The 21,687-nt window shown below is 41.3% G+C and overlaps 1 protein-coding gene across 1 annotated transcript in view; it reads right to left on the bottom strand.

Annotated features, from left to right (window-relative positions):
* Gdap2 (ganglioside induced differentiation associated protein 2) overlaps positions 1-21,687 on the bottom strand; it is a 695,029-nt gene that overhangs the window by 646,207 nt on the left and 27,135 nt on the right. The window contains exons 2-3 of the mRNA XM_071679390.1: positions 17,020-17,212; positions 13,923-14,065 (exon numbers count right to left, since the gene is read on the bottom strand). Of these exons, the coding sequence (XP_071535491.1) occupies positions 13,923-14,065; positions 17,020-17,186 (310 nt within the window). The 5' untranslated portion in view covers positions 17,187-17,212. The remainder of the gene's footprint in view (positions 1-13,922; positions 14,066-17,019; positions 17,213-21,687) is intronic.

The raw sequence follows: 21,687 nt of genomic DNA, 5'->3' as shown, positions 1-21,687 counted from the left end.
AGAGAGGCATTTTAACGATTTTTGCAGGAAAAAATGCAAATGAGTGGAGAGTATAAAAAAAGAGCAGAGTCAAGAGAAAGGTGCAAGAGGTGAAAAAGAAGCAAATGAGAGTTGGGGTGAGAGAGTATCATTAAATTTTAGAGGGAAAATAAAAAGATGTTTTGGAAGGAGGTAAATAAAGTGCATAAGACAAGGGATCAAATGGGAACACCTGAAGGGGGCTAATGGGGAGGTGAAAACAAAAGTGGTGATGTGAGAAGGAGATGGAGTGAGTATTTTGAAGGTTTGTTGAATGTGTTTGAATGATTGAGCGGCAGATATAAGGTGTTTTGGTCGAGTGGTGTGCAAAGCGAGAGGGTTAGGGAAAATGATTTGGTAAACAGAGAAGAGGTAGTGGAAAGCGTTACGGAAGATGAAAGCCGGCAAAGGCCAGCAGGTTTGGACGGTAGTGCAGTGGAGAATTTAATTTAAAAAAAAAGGGGTGACTGTTTGGTTGACTATTTGGTACGGTTATTTAGTGTATGATGAATTCATGGTGAGGTGCTGAGGATTGAGGAAGTGCTTCATAGTGCCATTGTAACAAAGGCAAAGGGGATAAGAGTGAGTGCCTCAATTACAGAGGTATAAGTTTGTTGATAATCCTGGGAAATTATTATGGGAGGGTATTGAATTGGGAGGAGTGAAGCGTGACAGAGCATCAGACTGGGGAGGAGCAGTGGAGGTTTTCAGAAGTGGTAGAGGATGTGTGGATCAGGTGTTTGCTTTGAAGAATGTAGGTGAGAAATACTTAGAAAAACAAATGGATTTGTATGTAGCAATTTTATGGATCTGGAGAAGCATATGATAGAGTTATAGAGATCTCTGTGTAAGTTTTAAAGATATAGTGTGGAGGCAAGTTTTTAGAAGCAGTGAAAAGTTTTTATCGAGGATTGAAGGCAATGTGTAGGTAAAGGAAGAGAGGACAGTGATTGGTTATCAGTGTATGTAGGTTTGCGGCAGGGGTGTGTGATGTCTCCATGGTTGTTTAATTTGTTTTATGGAGGGGGGTTGTTAGGGAGGAGAATGCAAGAGTTTGAAAGAGGGGCAAGTATGCAGTCTGTTGTGGATGAGAGAGCTTGGGAAGCGAGTCAGTTGATTGGTTCGCGATGATTACAGCCTGGTGGCTGGATATCAATGTAGAAACCGGCAAGAAGCTGGTGACTGATTTGGTAAAGTGTGTGAAAGAAGATATTTAAGTGTAAATGAATAAAGGCAAGGTTATTAGGTACAGTAGGGTTGAGGGTCAAGTCCAATTGGAGGTAAGTTTGAAAGGAGAAAACTGGAGGAAGTAAAGTGTTTTAGATACTGGGATGATCTGGCAGCAGAAGAAACCAATGGAAGCGGAAGGTGAATCATCGGGTGGGGAGGGGGCGAAAATTCCTGGGAGCCTTGAAGAATGTTTGGAATTCGAGAACATTATCTCGGAAAGCAAAAATGGGTAGTTGAAGAATATGGTTCCAACAATGTGTATGGTTGCAAGGCGTGGCTATGATAGAGTTGTTTCGCAGGAGGGTATGTGCTGGAAATGAGATGTTTGAGGACAATATTGGTGTAAGGTAGTTGATCTAGTAAGTAATGTAAGGTGAGAGAGATGTGTGGAAATAAAAAGAGTGTGGTTGAGAGAGCAGAAGAGGTGTTTTGAAATGGTTTGGTCACATGGAGAGAATGAGGTGGGGAAAGGATACCAAGAGAGGATATATGTTGTCAGAGGTGAGGGACGAGGAGAATGGAGAACCAAATTGGGAGTGGAAGGATGAGTGAAAAAGATTTTTTTATTATTGAGTGATCGGGGCCTGAACATGCCAGGAGGTGAAAGACATGCAAGAACCGAGTGAATTGGAACGATGTGGTATACCGGGGTCGACGTGCTGTCGAATGGATGAACCAGGGCATGTGAAGCATCTGGAGTAAAACCATGGAAAGTGTGGGCCTGGATGTGGAAAGGAGCATGGTTTCGTGCATTATTACATTGACAAGCTAGAGACTGAGTGTTAAACGAAATGGGGCCTTTGAGTCTTCCTAGCGCTACCTCGCAAACACATGAGGGGGAAGGGGGTTTGTTATTCCATGTGTGCGAGGGGGCAATTGAACAAATAAAGGCAGACAGTATAATTGTGTACGTGTTGTATATATATAATGTTCTGTGTGTGTATATGTATTGTACTTTGAATGTAATAAGGTATGTATCTTTGCGTGTGTGGACGTGTATGTATTACAATGTATGTGGGCAGGTTGGGCCCATTCTTGTCTGTTTCCCCTTGCGCTACCTCGCTAACGCAGGAGACAGCAACAAAGCAAAATAATAATAAATAACAAATCTATAATATATAATATATATATAATCTATAATATATATATAGATATATATATATATATAATATATTATATATATTTTTCATACGATTACGCCATTTCCCGCATTTGCGAGGTAGCGTTAAGAACAGAGGACTGGCCTTAGAGGGAAAATCCTCACCTGGCCCCCTTCTCTGTTCCTTCTTTTGGTAAAATTAAAAAAAAAACGAGAGGGGAGGATTTCCACCAAACCATTTCAAAACACCCTCTTCTGCTCTCTCAACCACACTCTTTTTATTACCACACATCTCTCTTACCCAATTATTACTTACTCGATCAAACCACCTCATACCACATATTGTCCTCAAACATCTCATTTCCAGCGCATCCACCCTCCTGCACACAACTCTATCCATAGCCCACGCCTTGCAGCCATACAACATTGTTGGAACCACTATTCCTTCAAACATACCCATTTTTACTTTCCGAGATAATGTTCTTGACTTCCATACATTCTTCAAGGCTCCCAGAATTTTCGCGCCCTCCCCCACCCTATGATTCACTTCTGCTTCCATGGTTCCATCCGCTGCCAGATCCACTCCCAGATATCTAAAACACTTCACTTCCTCCAGTTTTTCTCCATTCAAACTTACCTCCCAATTGACTTGACCCTCAACCCTACTGTACCTAATAACCTTGCTCTTATTCACATTTACTCTCAACTTTCTTCTTTCACACACTTTACTAAACTCAGTCACCAACTTCTGCAGTTTCTCACATGAATCAGCCACCAGCACTGTATCAACAGCAAACAACAACTGACTCACTTCCCAAGATCTCTCATCCACAACAGACTGCATACTTGCCCCTCTTTCCAAAACTCTTGCATTAACCTCCCTAACAACCCCATCCATAAACAAATTAAACAACCATGGAGACATCACCCACCCCTGCCACAAACCTACATTCACTGAGAACCAATCACTTTCCTCTCTTCCTACACATACACATGCCTTACATCCTCAATAAAAACTTTGCTTCTAACAACTTGCCTCCCACACCAAATATTCTTAATACCTTCCACAGAGCATCTCTATCAACTCTATCATATGCCTTCTCCAGATCCATAAATGCTACATACAAATCCATTTGCTTTTCTAAGTATTTCTCACATACATTCTTCAAAGCAAACAACTGATCCACACATCCTCTACAAATTCTGAAACCACAACGCTCTTCCCCAATCTGATGCTCTGTACATGCCCTCACCCTCTCAATCAATACATTCCCATATAATTTACCAGGAATACTCAACAAACTTATACCTCTGTAATTTGAGCACTCACCTTTGTTCCCTTTCCCTTTGTACAATGGCACTATGCAAGCATTCTGCCAATCCTCAGGCACCTCACCATGAGTCATACATACATTAAATAACCTTACCACCCAGTCAATAATACAGTCACCCCCTTTTTTAATAAATTCCACTGCAATACCATCCAAACCTGCTGCCTTGCCGGCTTTCATCTTCCGCAAAGCTTTTACTACCTCTTCTCTGTTTACCAAATCATTTTCCCTAACCCTCTCACTTTGCACACCACCTCGACCAAAAGCACCCTATATCTGCCACTCTATCATCAAACACATTCAACAAACCTTCAAAATACTCACTCCATCTCCTTCTCACATCACCACTACTTGTTATCACCTCCCCATTTGCGCCCTTCAGTGAAGTTCCCATTTGCTCCCTTGTCTTACGCACTTTATTTACCTCCTTCCAGAACATCTTTTTATTCTCCCTAAAATTTAATGATACTCTCTCACCCCAACTCTCATTTGCCCTCTTTTTCACCTCTTGCACCTTTCTCTTGACCTCCTGTCTCTTTCTTTTATACATCTCCCACTCAATTGCATTTTTTCACTGCAAAATCGTCCAAATGCCTCTCTCTTCTCTCTCACTAATAATCTTACTTCTTCATCCCACCACTCACTACCTTTTCTAATCAACCCACCTCCCAATCTTCTCATGCCACAAGCATCTTTTGCGCAATCCATCACTGATTCCCTAAATACATCCCATTCCTCCTCCACTCCCCTTACTTCCATTGTTCTCACCTTTTTCCATTCTGTACTCAGTCTCTCCTGGTACTTCCTCACACAAGTCTCCTTCCCAAGCTCACTTACTCTCACCACCCTCTTCACCCCAACATTCACTCTTCTTTTCTGAAAACCTCTACAAATCTTCACCTTAGCCTCCACAAGATAATGATCAGACATCCCTCCAGTTGCACCTCCCAGCACATTAACATCCAAAACTCTCTCTAAGTCTCTCTTTCGCGCGCCTGTCAATTAACACGTAATCCAATAACGCTCTCTGGCCATCTCTCCTACTTACATACGTATACTTATGTACATCTTGCTTTTTAAACCAGGTATTCCCAATCACCATTCCTTTTTCAGCACATAAATCTACAAGCTCTTCACTATTTCCATTTACAACACTGAACATCCCATGTATACCAATTATTCCCTAAACTGTCACATTACTCACCTTTGCATTCATATATATAATATATAGGGGAGTGGGGGAGGAATGGGATGTATTTAGGGAAGCAGTGATGGCTTGCGCAAAAGATGCTTGTGGCATGAGAAGCGTGGGAGGTGGGTTGATTAGAAAAGGTAGTGAGTGGTGGGATGAAGAAGTAAGATTGTCAGTGAAAGAGAAGAGAGAGGCATTTGAACGATTTTTGCAGGGAAAAAATGCAAATGAGTGGGAGAGGTATAAAAGAAAGAGGCAGGAGGTCAAGAGAAAGGTGCAAGAGGTGAAAAAGAAGGCAAATGAGAGTTGGGGTGAGAGAGTATCATTAAATTTTAGGGAAAATAAAAAGATGTTTTGGAAGGAGGTAAATAAAGTGCATAAGACAAGGGAGCAAATGGGAACTTCAGTGAAGGGGGCTAATGGGGAGGTGATAACAAGAAGTGGTGATGTGAGAAGGAGATGGAGTGAGTATTTTGAAGGTTTGTTGAATGTGTTTGATGATAGAGCGGCAGATATAAGGTGTTTTGGTCGAGGTGGTGTGCAAAGCGAGAGGGTTAGGGAAAATGATTTGGTAAACAGAGAAGAGGTAGTGAAAGCTTTACGGAAGATGAAAGCCGGCAAAGCAGCAGGTTTGGATGGTATTGCAGTGGAATTTATTAAAAAAGGGGGATGACTGTATTGTTGACTATTTGGTAAGGTTATTTAGTGTATGTATGATTCATGGTGAGGTGCCTGAGGATTGGAGGAATGCTTGCATAGTGCCATTGTACAAAGGCAAAGGGGATAAGAGTGAGTGCTCAAATTACAGAGGTATAAGTTTGTTGAGTATTCCTGGTAAATTATATGGGAGGGTATTGATTGGGAGGGTGAAGGCGTGTACAGAGCATCAGACTGGGGAGGAGCAGTGTGGTTTCAGAAGTGGTAGAGGATGTGTGGATCAGGTGTTTGCTTTGAAGAATGTAGGTGAGAAATACTTAGAAAAACAAATGGATTTGTATGTAGCATTTATGGATCTGGAGAAGGCATATGATAGAGTTGATAGAGATGCTCTGTGGAAGGTTTTAAGAATATATGGTGTGGGAGGCAAGTTGTTAGAAGCAGTGAAAAGTTTTTATCGAGGATGTAAGGCATGTGTATGTGTAGGAAGAGAGGAAAGTGATTGGTTCTCAGTGAATGTAGGTTTGCGGCAGGGGTGTGTGATGTCTCCATGGTTGTTTAATTTGTTTATGGATGGGGTTGTTAGGGAGGAGAATGCAAGAGTTTTGGAAAGAGGGGCAAGTATGCAGTCTGTTGTGGATGAGAGAGCTTGGGAAGCGAGTCAGTTGTTGTTCGCTGATGATACAGCGCTGGTGGCTGATTCATGTAAGAAACTGCAGAAGCTGGTGACTGAGTTTGGTAAAGTGTGTGAAAGAAGAAAGTTAAGAGTAAATGTGAATAAGAGCAAGGTTATTAGGTACAGTAGGGTTGAGGGTCAAGTCAATTGGGAGGTAAGTTTGAATGGAGAAAAACTGGAGGAAGTAAAGTGTTTTAGATATCTGGGAGTGGATCTGGCAGCAGATGAAACCATGGAAGCGGAAGTGAATCATAGGGTGGGGGAGGGGGCGAAAATTCTGGGAGCCTTGAAGAATGTTTGGAAGTCGAGAACATTATCTCGGAAAGCAAAAATGGGTATGTTTGAAGGAATAGTGGTTCCAACAATGTTGTATGGTTGCAAGGCGTGGGCTATGGATAGAGTTGTGCGCAGGAGGGTGGATGTGCTGGAAATGAGATGTTTGAGGACAATATGTGGTGTAAGGTAGTTTGATCTAGTAAGTAATGTAAGGGTGAGAGAGATGTGTGGAAATAAAAAGAGTGTGGTTGAGAGAGCAGAAGAGGGTGTTTTGAAATGGTTTGGTCACATGGAGAGAATGAGTGGGGAAAGGTTGACCAAGAGGATATATGTGTCAGAGGTGGAGGGAACGAGGAGAAGTGGGAGACCAAATTGGAGGTGGAAGGATGGAGTGAAAAAGATTTTGAGTGATCGGGGCCTGAACATGCAGGAGGGTGAAAGACATGCAAGGAACAGAGTGAATTGGAACGATGTGGTATACCGGGGTCGACGTGCTGTCAATGGATTGAACCAGGGCATGTGAAGCATCTGGAGTAAACCATGGAAAGTGTGTGGGGCCTGGATGTGGAAAGGGAGCTGTGGTTTCAGTGCATTATTACATGACAGCTAGAGACTGAGTGTTAACGAATGGGGCCTTTGGTGTCTTCCTAGCGCTACCTCGCACACATGAGGGGGAAGGGGGTTGTTATTCCATGTGTGGCGAGGGGGCAATGTGAACAAATAAAGGCAGACAGTATGAATTGTGTACGTGTGTATATATGTATATGTCTGTGTGTGTATATGTATGTGTACATTGAGATGTATAGGTATGTATATTTGCGTGTGTGGACGTGTATGTATATACATGTGTATGTGGGCAGGTTGGGCCATTCTTTTGTCTGTTTCCTTGCGCTACCTCGCTAACGCAGGAGACAGCAACAAAGCAAAATAATAATAAATAAATAAATATATATATATATATATATATATATATATATATATATATATATATATATATATATATATATATATATATATATATATTTTTCATACGATTCGCCATTTCCCGCATTTGCGAGGTAGCGTTAAGAACAGAGGACTGGGCCTTAGAGGGAAAATCCTCACCTGGCCCCCTTCTCTGTTCCTTCTTTTGGAAAATTAAAAAAAAAACGAGAGGGGAGGATTTCCAGCCACCCGCTCCCTCCCCTTTTAGTCGCCTTCTACGATACGCAGGGAATACGTGGGAAGTATTCTTTCTCCCCTATCCCCAGGGATAATATAAATATATATATATATACATATATATAAATATTTACATATTTATTTTGCTTTGTCGCTGTCTCCCACATTTGCGAGGTAGTGCAAGGAAACAGACAAAAGAAATGGCCCAACCCACCCCCATACACAATGTATACACACACACACGTCCACACACGCAAATATACATACCTATACATCTCAATGTACACATATATATACACACACAGACACATATATATATACCCATGCACACAATTCACACTGTCTGCCCCCATTCACTCCCATCGCCACCTCGCCACACATGGAATACCATCCCCCTCCCCCCTCATGTGTGCGAGGTAGCACTAGGAAAAGACAACATAGGCCCCATTCGTTCACACTCAGTCTCTAGCTGCCACGCAATAATGCCCGAAACCACAGCTCCCTTTCCACATCCAGGCCTCACACAACTTTCCATGGTTTACCCCAGACGCTTCACATGCCCTGATTCAATTCACTGACAACATGTCAACCCCGGTATACCACATCGATCCAATTCACTCTATTCCTTGCCCTCCTTTCACCCTCCTGCATGTTCAGGCCCCGATCACACAAAATCTTTTTCACTCCATCTTTCCACCTCCAATTTAGTCTCCCACTTCTCCTCGTTCCCTCCACCTCCGACACATATATCCTCTTGGTCAATCTTTCCTCACTCATTCTCTCCATGTGACCAAACCATTTCAAAACACCCTCTTCTGCTCCCTCAACCACGCTCTTTTTATTTCTACACATCTCTCTTACCCTTACATTACTTACTCGATCAAACCACCTCACACCACACAGTGTTCTCAAACATCTCATTTCCAGCACATCCACCCTCCTGCACACAACTCTATCCATAGCCCATGCCTCGCAACCATACAACATTGTTGGAACCACTATTCCTTCAAACATACCCATTTTTGCTTTCCGAGATAATGTTCTCGACTTCCACACATTCTTCAAGGCTCCCAGGATTTTCGCCCCTTCCCCCACCCTATGATTCACTTCCGCTTCCATGGTTCCATCCGCTGCCAGATCCACTCCCAGATATCTAAAACACTTTACTTCCTCCAGTTTTTCTCCATTCAAACTAACCTCCCAATTGACTTGACCCTCAACCCTACTGTACCTAATAACCTTGCTCTTATTCACATTTACTCTTAACTTTCTTCTTTCACACACTTTACCAAACTCAGTCACCAGCTTCTGCAGTTACTCACATGAATCAGCCACCAGCGCTGTATCATCAGCGAACAACAACTGACTCACTTCCCAAGCTCTCTCATCCACAACAGACTTCATACTTGCCCCTCTTTCCAAAACTCTTGCATTCACCTCCCTAACAACCCCATCCATAAACAAATTAAACAACCATGGAGACATCACACACCCCTGCCGCAAACCCACATTCACTGAGAACCAATCACTTTCCTCTCTTCCTACACATACACATGCCTTACATCCTTGATAAAAACTTTTCACTGCTTCTAACAACTTGCCTCCCACACCATATATTCTTAATACCTTCCACAGAGCATCTCTATCAACTCTATCATATGCCTTCTCCAGATCCATAAATGCTACATACAAATCCATTTGCTTTTCTAAGTATTTCTCACATACATTCTTCAAAGCAAACACCTGATCCACACATCCTCTACCACTTCTGAAACCACACTGCTCTTCCCCAATCTGATGCTCTGTACATGCCTTCACCCTCTCAATCAATACCCTCCCATATAATTTACCATATGAATATAAATAAACATATATATATATATGTCTGTGTAGGTAAAAAGAGAGATATACAAAAGTATACATATGTAAGTAGGAGAGATGGCCAGAGAGCGCTATTGGATAACGTGTTAACTGATAGGTGCACGAAAGAGACACTTGGATGTTAATATGCAGAGAGGTGCAACTGGAGGGATGTTTGATCATTATCTTGTGGAGGCAAAGGTGAAGATTTGTAGAGGTTTTCTAAAAAAGAATAGAGAATGTTGGGGTGAAGAGAGTGGTGAGAGTAAGTGAGCTTGGGAAGGAGACTTGTGTGAGGAAGTACCAGGAGAGACTGAGTACAGAATGGAAAAAGATGAAAACAAAGGAAGTAAAGGGAGTGGGGGAGGAATGGGATGTATTTAGGGAAGCAATGACGGCTTGCGCAAAAGATGCTTGTGGCATGAGAAGCGTGGGAGGTGGGCAGATTAGAAAGGGTAGTGAGTGGTGGGATGATGAAGTAATATTATTAGTGAAAGAGAAGAAAGAGGCATTTGGACAATTTTTGCAGGGAAATAATGCAAATGACTGGGAGATGTATAAAAGAAAGAGGTAGGAGGTCAAGAGAAAGGTGCAAGAGGTGAAAAAGAGGGCAAATGAGAGTTGGGGCGATAGATTATCATTAAATTTTAGGGAGAATAAAAAGACGTTTTGGAAGGAGGTACATAAAGTGCATAAGACAAGGGAACAAATGGGAACATCAGTGAAGGGGGCAAATGGGGAGGTGATAACAAGTAGTGGTGATGTGAGAAGGAGATGGAGTGAGTATTTTGAAGGTTTGTCGAATGCGTTTGATGATAGAGTGCCAGATATAGGGTGTTTTAGTCGAGGTGGTGTGCAAAGTGAGAGGGCTAGGGAGAATGATTTCATAAACAGAGAAGAGGTAGTAAAAGCATTGCAGAAGATGAAAGCCGGCAAGGCAGCGGGTTTGGATGGTACTGCTGTGAAATTTATAAAAAAAAAGGGGGTGACTGTGCTGTTGACTGGTTGGTAAGGTTATTTAATGTATGTATGACTCATGGTGAGGGGCCTAAGAATTGGCGGAATGCATGCACAGTGCCATTGTACAAAGGCAAAGGGGATAAAGGTGAGTGCTCAAATTACAGAGGTATAAGTTTGTTGAGTATTCCTGGGAAGTTATATGGGAGGGTATTGATTGAGAGGGTGAAGGCATGTACAGAGCATCAGATTGGGGAAAAGCAGTGTGGCTTCAGAAGTGGGAGAGGATGTGTGGATCAGTTGTTTGCTTTGAAGAATGTATGTGAGAAAAACTTGGAAAAGCAAATGGATTTGTATGTACCATTTATGGATCTGGAGAAGGCTTATGATAGAGTTGATAGAGATGCTCTGTGGAAGGTATTAAGAATATATGGTATGGGAGGCAAGTTGCTAGAAACAGTGAAAAGTTTTTATCAAGGATGTAAGGCATGTGTACAAGTAGGAAGAGAGGAAAGTGACTGGTTCTCAGTGAATGTTGGTTTGTGGCAGGGGTGCGTGATGTCTCCATGGTTGTTTAATTTGTTTATGGATGGGTTCTTAGGGAGGTGAAAGCAAGAGTTTTGGAAAGAGGGGCAAATATGCAGTCTGTTGTGGATGAGAGAGCTTTGGGAAGTGGGTAAGTTGCTGTTCGCTGATGATACAGCACTGGTAGCTGATTCGGGTAAGAAACTGCAGAAGCTGGTGACTGAGTATGGTGAAGTGTGTGAAAGAAGAAAGCTGAGAGTAAATGTGAATAAGAGCAAGGTTATTAGGTACAGTAGGATTGAGGGACAAGTCAATCGGGAGGTAAGTCTGAATGGAGAAAAACTGGAGGAAGTGAAGTGCTTTAGATTTCTGGGAGTGGATATGGCAGTGGATGGAACCATGGAAGCAGAAGTGAATCATAGGGTGGGGGAGGGGACGAAAGTTCTGGGAGCGTTGAAAAATGGGTGGAAGTCGAGAACGTTATCTTGGAAAGCAAAAATGGGTATGTTTGAAGGAATTGTGGTTCCAACAATGATATATGGTTGCGAGGCATCGGCTATAGATAGAGTTGTGTGGAGGGTGGATGTGCTGGAAATGAGATGTTTGAGGACAATATGTGGTGTGAGGTGGTTTGTTCGAGTAAGTAATGAAAGGGTGAGAGAGGTGTGTGGCAATAAAAAGAGTGTGGTTGTGAGAGCAGAAGAGGGTGTTTTGAAATGGTTTGGTCACATGGAGAGAATGAGTGAGGAGATACCAACAAAGAAGATATATATGGCAGAGGTGGAGGGAGCGAGGAGAAGTGGGAGACCAAACTGGAGGTGGAGTTAGCACAAGGAAACAGACAATAGAATGGCCCACCCCACCCACATACACGTGTATATACATACACGTCCACACACGCACATATACATACCTATACATTTCAACGTATACATATATATATACGTTATTTATTTATTATACTCTGTTGCTGTCTCCCACGTCAGCAAGGTAGCGCAAGGAAACAGACGAAAGAATGGCCCAACCCACCCACATACACATGTATATACATACATATCAACACACGCAAATATACATACCTATACATCTCAACATATACATATATACACACACACAGACATATACATATATAGACATGTACATAATTCATACTGTCTGCCCTTATTCATTCCCATCACCACCCCACCACACATGAAATAACAACCCCCTCCCCCCAGCATGTGCGCGAGGTAGTGCTAGGTAAAGACAACAAAGGCCCCATTCGTTCACACTCAGTCTAGCTGTCATGTAATAATGCACCGAAACCACAGCTCCCTTTCCACATCCAGGCCCCACACAACTTTCCATGGTTTACCCTAGATGCTTCACATGCCCTGTTTCAATCCATTGACAGCACTTCGACCCCGGTATACCACATCGTTCCAATTCACTCTATTCCTTGCCCTCCTTTCACCCTCCTGCATGTTCAGGCCCCGATCACTCAAAATCTTTTTCACTCCATCTTTCCACCTCCAATTTGGTCTCGCACTTCTCCTCATTCCCTCCACCTCTGACACATATATCCTCTTTGTCAATCTTTCCTCACTCATTCTCTCCATGTGACCAAACCATTTCAAAACAATCTCTTCTGCTCTCTCAACCACACTATTATTATTACCACACATCTCTCTTACCCTTTCATTACTTACTCGATCAAACCACCTCACACCACATATTGTCCCCAAATATCTCATTTCCAGCACATCTACCCTCTTCTGCACAACTCTATCTATAGCCCATGCCTCGCAACCATATATCATTGTTGGAACCACTATTCCTTCAAACATACCCATTTTTGCTTTCCAAGATAATGTTCTCGACTTCCACACATTCTTCAAGGCTCCTAGAACTTTCGCCCACTCCCCCACCCTATGATTCAATTCTGCTTCCATGGTTCCATCCACTGCCAAATCCACTCCCAGATATCTAAAACACTTCACTTCCTCCAATTTTTCTCCATTAAAACTTACCTTCCAACTGACTTGTCCCTCAACCCTACTGTACCTAATAACCTTGCTCTTATTCACATTTACTCTCAGCTTTCTTCTTTCACACACTTTACCAATCTCAGTCACCAGTTTCTGCAGTTTCTCACCCGAATCAGCCACCAGCACTGTATCATCAGCGAACAACAACTGACTCACTTCCCAAGCTCTCTCACCCACAACAGACTACATATTTGCCTCTTTCCAAAACTCTTCCATTCACCTCCCTAACAACGAATTAAACAACCATGGAGACATCACACACCCCTGCCACATATCAACATAATAACCTTACTTCTTCATCCCACCACTCACTACCCTTTCTAATCTGCCCACCTCCCACACTTCTTATGCCACAAGCATCTTTTGCACAAGCCACCACAGCTTCCCTAAATACATTCCATTCCTCCCCCACTCCCCTTATGTGTGTAGTAGAAGGTGACTAAAAGGGAGGGGAGCGGGGGCTGGAAATCCTCCCCTCTTGGTTTTTTTTTTTTTAATTTTCCAAAAGAGGGAACAGAGAAGGGGGCCAGGTGAGGATATTCCCTCAAAGGTCCAGTCCTCTGTTCTTGACGCTACCTCGCCAATGCAGGAAATGGCGAATAGTATGAAAGAAAGTAATATATACATATGTATATGAGTGGATGGGCCATTCTTCGTCTGTTTCCTAGCACTACCTCGTTGATGCAGGAAACAGTGATTATGTATAATAAATATAAATACATATATACATAAATTACTCTTGCCCAGTGATGCAAATAAACCTATATTTCTTTAACTATGACATCTACACCCATATCTATGCATCATACCTCATAACCAGTCCATCATCCATCCATTAAAGTTAACCTTATATCTACAGTATCAATGAGATACAATACATGCATTGTATATACAAATAAACTGATGGACTAACTTTTGATGTTATTGTAAAGTTCATTCTTCAGTTCAGGTCCTGCTTTAAAAAGGAGCCTTGTACTGTAGCCATTCTGCTCATTAAAGGTTTCATTAGTAGTATGGACAATGCCTTCTGCATTTAGACGAGTAATATCACCAGCCCTAAAATATGAACAATACTCTTAGTCAACAGAATGAGGACTAAAGGCATTATTTCTAATATGAACATGTTTTTCAATAGTCATAGAAATACAGTATTTCACTGACATAACTGGAAATTAATGAGAATTAGTAACAGGATCTGAGACAGGAACAACTCTCAATCAAACCTAACTTTAATCTAATTCAAAAATACATATACAGACACCCTAGATACTCCAATCCATGGCCATACTGTGGTGAATGATGAAAATGACAAAAATCTAAATATGACACAATGAAATAACTATTTCCTAGATGTCATTAAAAACACCTAAAAATTCATCTGGAACCTGATGATTCAGTGCAAGAGAAAAAGATTATAGGGTTTAACTAAATCCAGCAATATCACTAATATAAATATTTTCAAATTTTGTACGCTTTTGAGCATTCTTTTTGTGATTTCCTATTTCTACAGTATGGGTAGGGAGTTCCATATCTGTGGGACCCCATCTCTACTTTTCTTTACTGTCATGCAACTCTTTAAGTTTCTGTAAGCTGTCAGCATTTACAGTTTCATTCCACTCATCATAACCTGTAATACTATAGAAAGCTTTTCTTCATCTTTTCCAATAACTTTCTTGCCTAATATCCTTTCTTTTCTTCTTTCAAAACATTTCATTAGTGTCAACATGCCTAAATAATAACGAAAATTGAAGGCTCTTTAAAAGACTTCTCTTGTTCATCTCCTTTTCAAACCTTTCTAGGCATATATGATATGAACCTCAAAATCAGAGTCAAGGTTTAATCTCTGTTACTGGGCAAGGGTAGGGCCATGTCTGTACTCTACAAAATACCTAATACAATAATTTGACCAACTTATCAAATTAACGTCACTGAAGCTGACTTTCATTGGGTCACTTTAAAGTACATTATTTTGATCTTGCGGCTGCAGACTGGATAGTGAAACTGCAGGCCTTTCCCTTTTGGCAGTAACAAACTGAGCTCTTAAAGATTCCCAGGAAATTCTTAGAAGGAAACAGACCACCAAACCCTGCCTTACAACAGTACAAACCAGTTTAGCTGACTTGATAAATAAGCATTCTGTGTCCTCTCTCAGCCTTTTAGATACCTGGTGGGAAATGAAATTAAGTTTTTACTCTGGAGAAAGATTTCCTGAATCTAGGGCTTCCCCTGTCACATCAACAGAAATAGGGATTTACAAAAAAGGGCAAAGAATGCAAAAGTTCTAATAATTCATCTACCTAAAAGAAGCTGCAGCTTCATTTTCACACTCTCTTTTTGTGACTGACATTTATGCATGCATACCACACTCTAGTTACGACCATCTTCGATGAAAGGAAAAAACAAGGCAGTTTTGCTGACTTGATAAATAAGCATTCTGTGTCCTCTCTCAGCCTTTTAGATACCTGGTGGGAAATGAAATTGTAAGTTTTTACACAGGAGAAAGATTTCCTGAATCTAGGGCTTCCCCTGTCGCATCAACAGAAATAAGGATTTACAAAAAGGGCAAAGAATGCAAAAGTTCTAATAATTCATCTACTTAAAAGTAGCTGCAGCTTCATTTTCACACTCTCTTTTTGTGACTGACATTTGTGCATGCTTACCACACTCTAGTTACGACCATCTTCGATGAAAGGAAAAAACAAGGCAAAAAAGGGATTAGGAAATTTATCATACTTTTTAAGAGAAGGAGGTACAGGTATCACGATGATCAATCCTTGTGTGACATGCAAAACATCCATGCTGGAAACATCATGATCCCAAACTGAGATCTCAAATTTTGATCCTGAACTCTAAGGCCTAAATCCAAACCAAACTGCTTTAAGAACCTAAATGCTTTTGCAAGCTAGAGCATTTTCAAGGTCCCCATAGCAGCACAGTCCTCAGGTAGCTTGAAGTGAGTAACACTGTCAATTAGCTACGTTTGTCCCATCATCCCAGCTGAAGCTGGCATATATTCTTCCATCAACCATGGGAAGGATGCTGATCATGGAGTAAGCTGAATACCATCTACTCTCATCAAGGCCTGTACCTAAGCCAGCATATCAGAAGTCAGTAATGTTATCACAAACACCACTGAGATACTCAAACAGCCAGATCCAACATGCTTTAAAGCACTACTTGCTAAAAATCAACAGAAAATCCCTTTTTCACATTTTGAAAGGCAACAGACCCAAAGGGTTTAAAAGACGAGGCAGAAACAGAAGCATAATACAAATTTTTCTGTTTCTCTAAGTATTTCTCACAGACATTCTTTACAGCAAACACCTGCTCCACACATTGTCTACCAATTTTAAAACTAAAACGCTCCTCCCTAATCTGATGCTCTGTACATGCCTTTATGCTCTCAATCACTACTCTCCCATACAACTTTCCAGATACACTCAACAAACTTATACCTCTAGATTGAACACTCACCTTTATCCCCCTTGCTGTCATACAAAGGCACTATACATGCATTCTACCTATCCTTAGGCACCTTACCTTGATCCATACATACAATGATAATCTTAACTAACCAATCAACATTGTCACTCCTTTTCTGAAGAAGTTCAACTCCAGCCTCCTTGACACATTTCACCTTACATAAGGCTTTTACCACCTGTCTTTCTTCACTAAGCCACTCTCCTTGACTGTCTCACTTTGCATACCACCCATTATAAATAAATTGATATACAAACAGAAAAATGGATGAATAAAAGTGTATCATGCCATGCAAGTATATGATGCAACATGTATTGACTAATACATGTCCCATACCTGTATTATCATATCTACAGCACAGCATCTGGAGTTCTGATTATCACTGTGCCACCTATGCCCAAATCTACATCAAAATTGAAAAAAAATAAATCTTTCCCAAACATCGTATTTGAACTCATCACTTTAAAACCTGAACTTTAGGATATTCAATCTACAAGAAATAATGACTTTTAATCAGAAATTGAACATACCAAAAACATATTTTGTTATTGAGATCTTGGCTGACTCTGAAAGGAGGCATGGAGTGGTTGGGACTAGGCTGTGGAGGGAGTAATGGAGGTGTGCCTGGTTCTGATGCAGCCCATGTTGATAAAGACCACACATCCACTATCTGAGGATTAACTCCCAGGGGCTCCATAACATCTCATGCCTCAATACCTGAAACTGTTGATAAAATCCTTTAGGCATATTCTGGATACCTAAATCTTGGACAAGACACATTGCATCCAACTATGTGGGTGAGATTTGGAATCTGGCACTCAATACATTCATTCCTGAATCTTGAGACAAAATGATAGACACTTACCTTATGACATTCAATGCAAAACAATAATATATTATTTGCTTTGACACTGTCTCCCGTGTTAGCGAGGTAGCGCAAGGAAACAGACGAAAGAATGGCCCAACCCACCCACATACACAAGTATATACATACACATCTGCACACACAAATATACATACCTATACATCTCAACGTATACATATATATACACACACAGACATATACATATATACACATGTACATAATTCATACTGTCGGCCTTTATTCATTCCCATCGCCAACTTGCCACACATGAAATAACAAACCCCTCCCCCCTCATGTGTGCGAGGTAGTGCTACGAAAAGACAAAAAAGGCCCCCATTTGTTCACACTCAGTCTCTAGCTGTCATGTAATAATGCACCGAAACCACACCTCCCTTTCCACATCCAGGTCCCACAGAACTTTCCATGGTTTACCCCAGATGCTTCATATGCCCTGGTTCAATCCATTGACAGCACGTCGACCCCGGTATACCACACCATTCCATTTCACTCTATTCCTTGCATGCCTTTCACCCTCCTGCATGTTCAGGCCCCGGTCACTCAAAATCTTTTTCACTCCATCTTTCCATATCCAATTTGGTCTCCCACTTCTTGTTCCCTCCACCTCTGACACATACATCCTCTTGGTCAATCTTTCCACACTCATTCCCTCCATGTGACCAAACCACTTCAAAACACCCTCTTCTGCTCTCTCAACCACACTCTTTTTATTACCACACATCTCTCTTACCCTATTATTAATTACTCAATCAAACCACCTCACACCACATACTGTCCTCAAACATCTCATTTCCAGCATATCCACCCTCCTGCGCACAACTCTATCCATAGCCCATGCCTCGCAATCACACAACATTGTTAGAACCACTATTCCTTCAAACATACCCATTTTTGCTTTCCAAGATATGTTCTCGACTTCCACACATTCTTCAAGGCTCCCAGAATTTTCGCCCCCTCCCCCACCCTATGATACACTTCCGCTTCCATGGTTCCATCCGCTGCCAAATCCACTCCCAGATATCTAAAACACTTCAATTCCTCCAGTTTTTCTCCATTCAAACTTACCTCCAAACTGACTTGACCCTCAACCCTACTGTACCTAATAACCTTGCTCTTATTCACATTTACTCTCAACTTTCTTCTCTCACACACTACCAAACTCAGTCACCAGCTTCTGCAGTTTCTCACACGAAAACTTTTCACTGCTTCTAACAACTTGCCTCCCATACCATATATTCTTTATAACTTCCACAGAGCATCTCTATCAACTCTTTCATATGCCTTCTCCAGATCCATAAATGCTACATACAAATCCATTTGCTTTTCTAAGTATTTCTCACATACATTCCTCAAAGCAAACACCTGATCCACACATCCTCTACCACTTCTGAAACCACACTGCTCTTCCCCAATCTGATGCTCTGTACATGCCTTCACCCTCTCAATCAATACCCTCCCATATAATTTACCGGGAATACTCAACAAACTTATACCTCTGTAATTTGAGCACTCACTTTTTCCCCTTTGCCTTTGTACAATGGCACTATGCAAGCATTCCGCCAATCCTCAGGCACCTCACCATGAGTCATACATACATTAAATAACCTTACCAACCAGTCAACAATACAGTCACTCCCTTTTTTTATAAATTCCACTGCAATACCATCCAAACCCGCTGCCTTGCTGGCTTTCATCTTCCGCAAAGCTTTTACTACCTCTTCTCTGTTTACAAAATCATTTTCCCTAACCCTCTCACTTTGCACACCACCTCGACCAAAACACCCTATATCTGCCACTCTATCATCAAACACATTCAACAAACCTTCAAAATACTCACTCCACCTCCTTCTCACATCAGCACTACTTGTTATCACCTCCCCATTAGCCCCCTTCACTGAAGTTCCCATTTGTTCCCTTGTCTTACGCACTTTATTTACCTCCTTCCAAAACATCTTTTTTTCTCCCTAAAATTTAATGATACTCTCTCACCCCAACTCTCATTTGCCCTCTTTTTCACCTCTTGCACCTTTTTCTTGACCTCCTGCCTCTCTCTTCTCTTTCACTAATAATCTTACTTCTTCATTCCACCACTCACTACCCTTTCTAATCTGCCCACCTCCCACGCTTCTCATGCCACAAGCATCTTTTGTGCAAGCCATCACTGCTTCTCTAAATGCATCCCATTCCTCCCCCACTCCCCTTACCTCCTTTGTTCTCACCTTTATCCATTCTGTACTCAGTCTCTCCTGGTACTTCCTCACACAAGTCTCCTTCCCCAGCTCACTTACTCTCACCACTCTCTTCACCCCAACACTCTCTCTTCTTTTCTGAAAGCCTCTACAAATCTTCACCTTTGCCTCCACAAGATAATGATCAGACATCCCTCCAGTTGCACCTCTCAGCACATTAATATCCAAAAGTCTCTTTTTTGCACGCCTATCAATTAACACATAATCCAATAACGCTCTCTGGCCATCTCTCCTACTTACATACGTATACTTATGTATATCTCGCTTTTTAAACCAGGTATTTCCAATCACCAGTCCTTTTTCAGCACATAAATCTACAAGCTCTTCACCATTTCCATTTACAACACTGAACACCCCATGTATACCAATTATTCCCTCAACTGCCACATTACTTACCTTTGCATTTAAATCACCCATCACAATACCCCGGTCTTGTGCATCAAAACCACCTAACCTAACCAGGTTCCTTTCCTCAAACATACTACCTATCTCTCCTTTTTTCTCATCTTGGTTACATCCACACACATTTAGACACCCCAATCTGAGCCTTCGAGGAGGATGAGCACTCCCCACGTGACTTCTGTTTCCCCTTTTAGAAAGTTAAAATATGAGGAGGGGAGGGTGTCTAGCCCCCGCTCCCGTCCCCTTTAGTCGCCTTCTACGACACGTGAGGAATGCGTGGGAGGTATTCTTTCTCCCCTATCCCCAGGGACAAAAACAATAATAGATCTATAATAGATCTCTAAAATACAGCTTGAATCTGTGAAAAAATCACTTTTAACCAATAAATGTACCTAAATGCATAAATCTTTGAGCAGACTATTCATGACTCATAAATAGTATCAATCTTGTTACAAAAATATTTCAAATTTTAAACCATAATGAGCAAAATACTGTGAACTATTCAATTTGTACAGTATTCTGGAAAAAATGCATTATGTGCACTTCATCAAGTAAATGTTTGGACACAGTACTGAATCATTATCAATTATACCCGAATATACATATTTTCATTATATAAACTCTACAACACAATATCAAGATCTAACATGTTATGACCTGTGATCATGGATAAGATACTTACCTAAAATACAAGTTAGGGATCCAACTTGTAATTTACAGTTTCTTATGAACAATCTTCCTATTACATTAACACCACAAACTTATTACCAATCCAAAATACAGATCATTTGGAATATGCTAAATCTTCCAGAGAATAATGTAATGCATGAAGCAATATACATGCAGAATATAATATTCTGAATAAAAAAAAATGTCATGAGACTGATACCAGAAAACTGTTAGTTTATGACATGAATACCTGCTGGAGAAAAGAACTATTTATGTACTATTTTTATTATACTTGATTGCCACTTCCCTGCATCAGTGAGGTAGCACCAGGAGACGGGCAAAGAATGGCCCTTCCACTCAATATGCACATTTTCTTTTTTCATCCATATTTGCTATTTCCCGTGTTAGCAAGGTAACATTAAAAACAGAGGACTGAGCCTTACAAGGAATATCCTCACTTAGCCCCCTTCGCAGTTCCTTCTTTTGGAAAATTGAATACAGGAGGAAAGGAGTTCCAGCCCGCCGCTCCCTCTCCTTTTAGTCACCTTCTACGACACGCAGTGAATATGTGGTAAGTATTCTTTCTCCCCATTCCTATCCCAACATATAAATACCTAAATGCCACACACACACACACACACACACACACACACACACACATATATATATGTATACATATACATATCAACATATACACATATACGTACATGTATGTACACAGACATACACATATATACACATGTACATAATCATACTTGCTTGCCTTCATCCATTCCTGCTGCTACCCTGCCCCACAGGAAAGTATCGCTACACCCTGCTTCAGTGAGGTGGTGCCAGGAAAACAGACAAAAAGGCCACATTCTTTCACACTAAATGTTCAGGACCCGACTACTCAAAATCTTTTTCAGTGTATCCTTCCATCTCCAGTTTGGTCTCCCACTTCTCCTTGTCCCCTCCACCTCTAACACATATATCCTCTTTGTCAATCTTTAAAC

This window comes from Panulirus ornatus, chromosome 29, assembly GCF_036320965.1.
Source record: "Panulirus ornatus isolate Po-2019 chromosome 29, ASM3632096v1, whole genome shotgun sequence".
Lineage (NCBI taxonomy): Eukaryota > Metazoa > Arthropoda > Malacostraca > Decapoda > Palinuridae > Panulirus > Panulirus ornatus.
The sequence above is the reverse complement of the archived record's forward strand: the minus strand, read 5'-3'. Positions and strand labels throughout refer to the sequence as shown.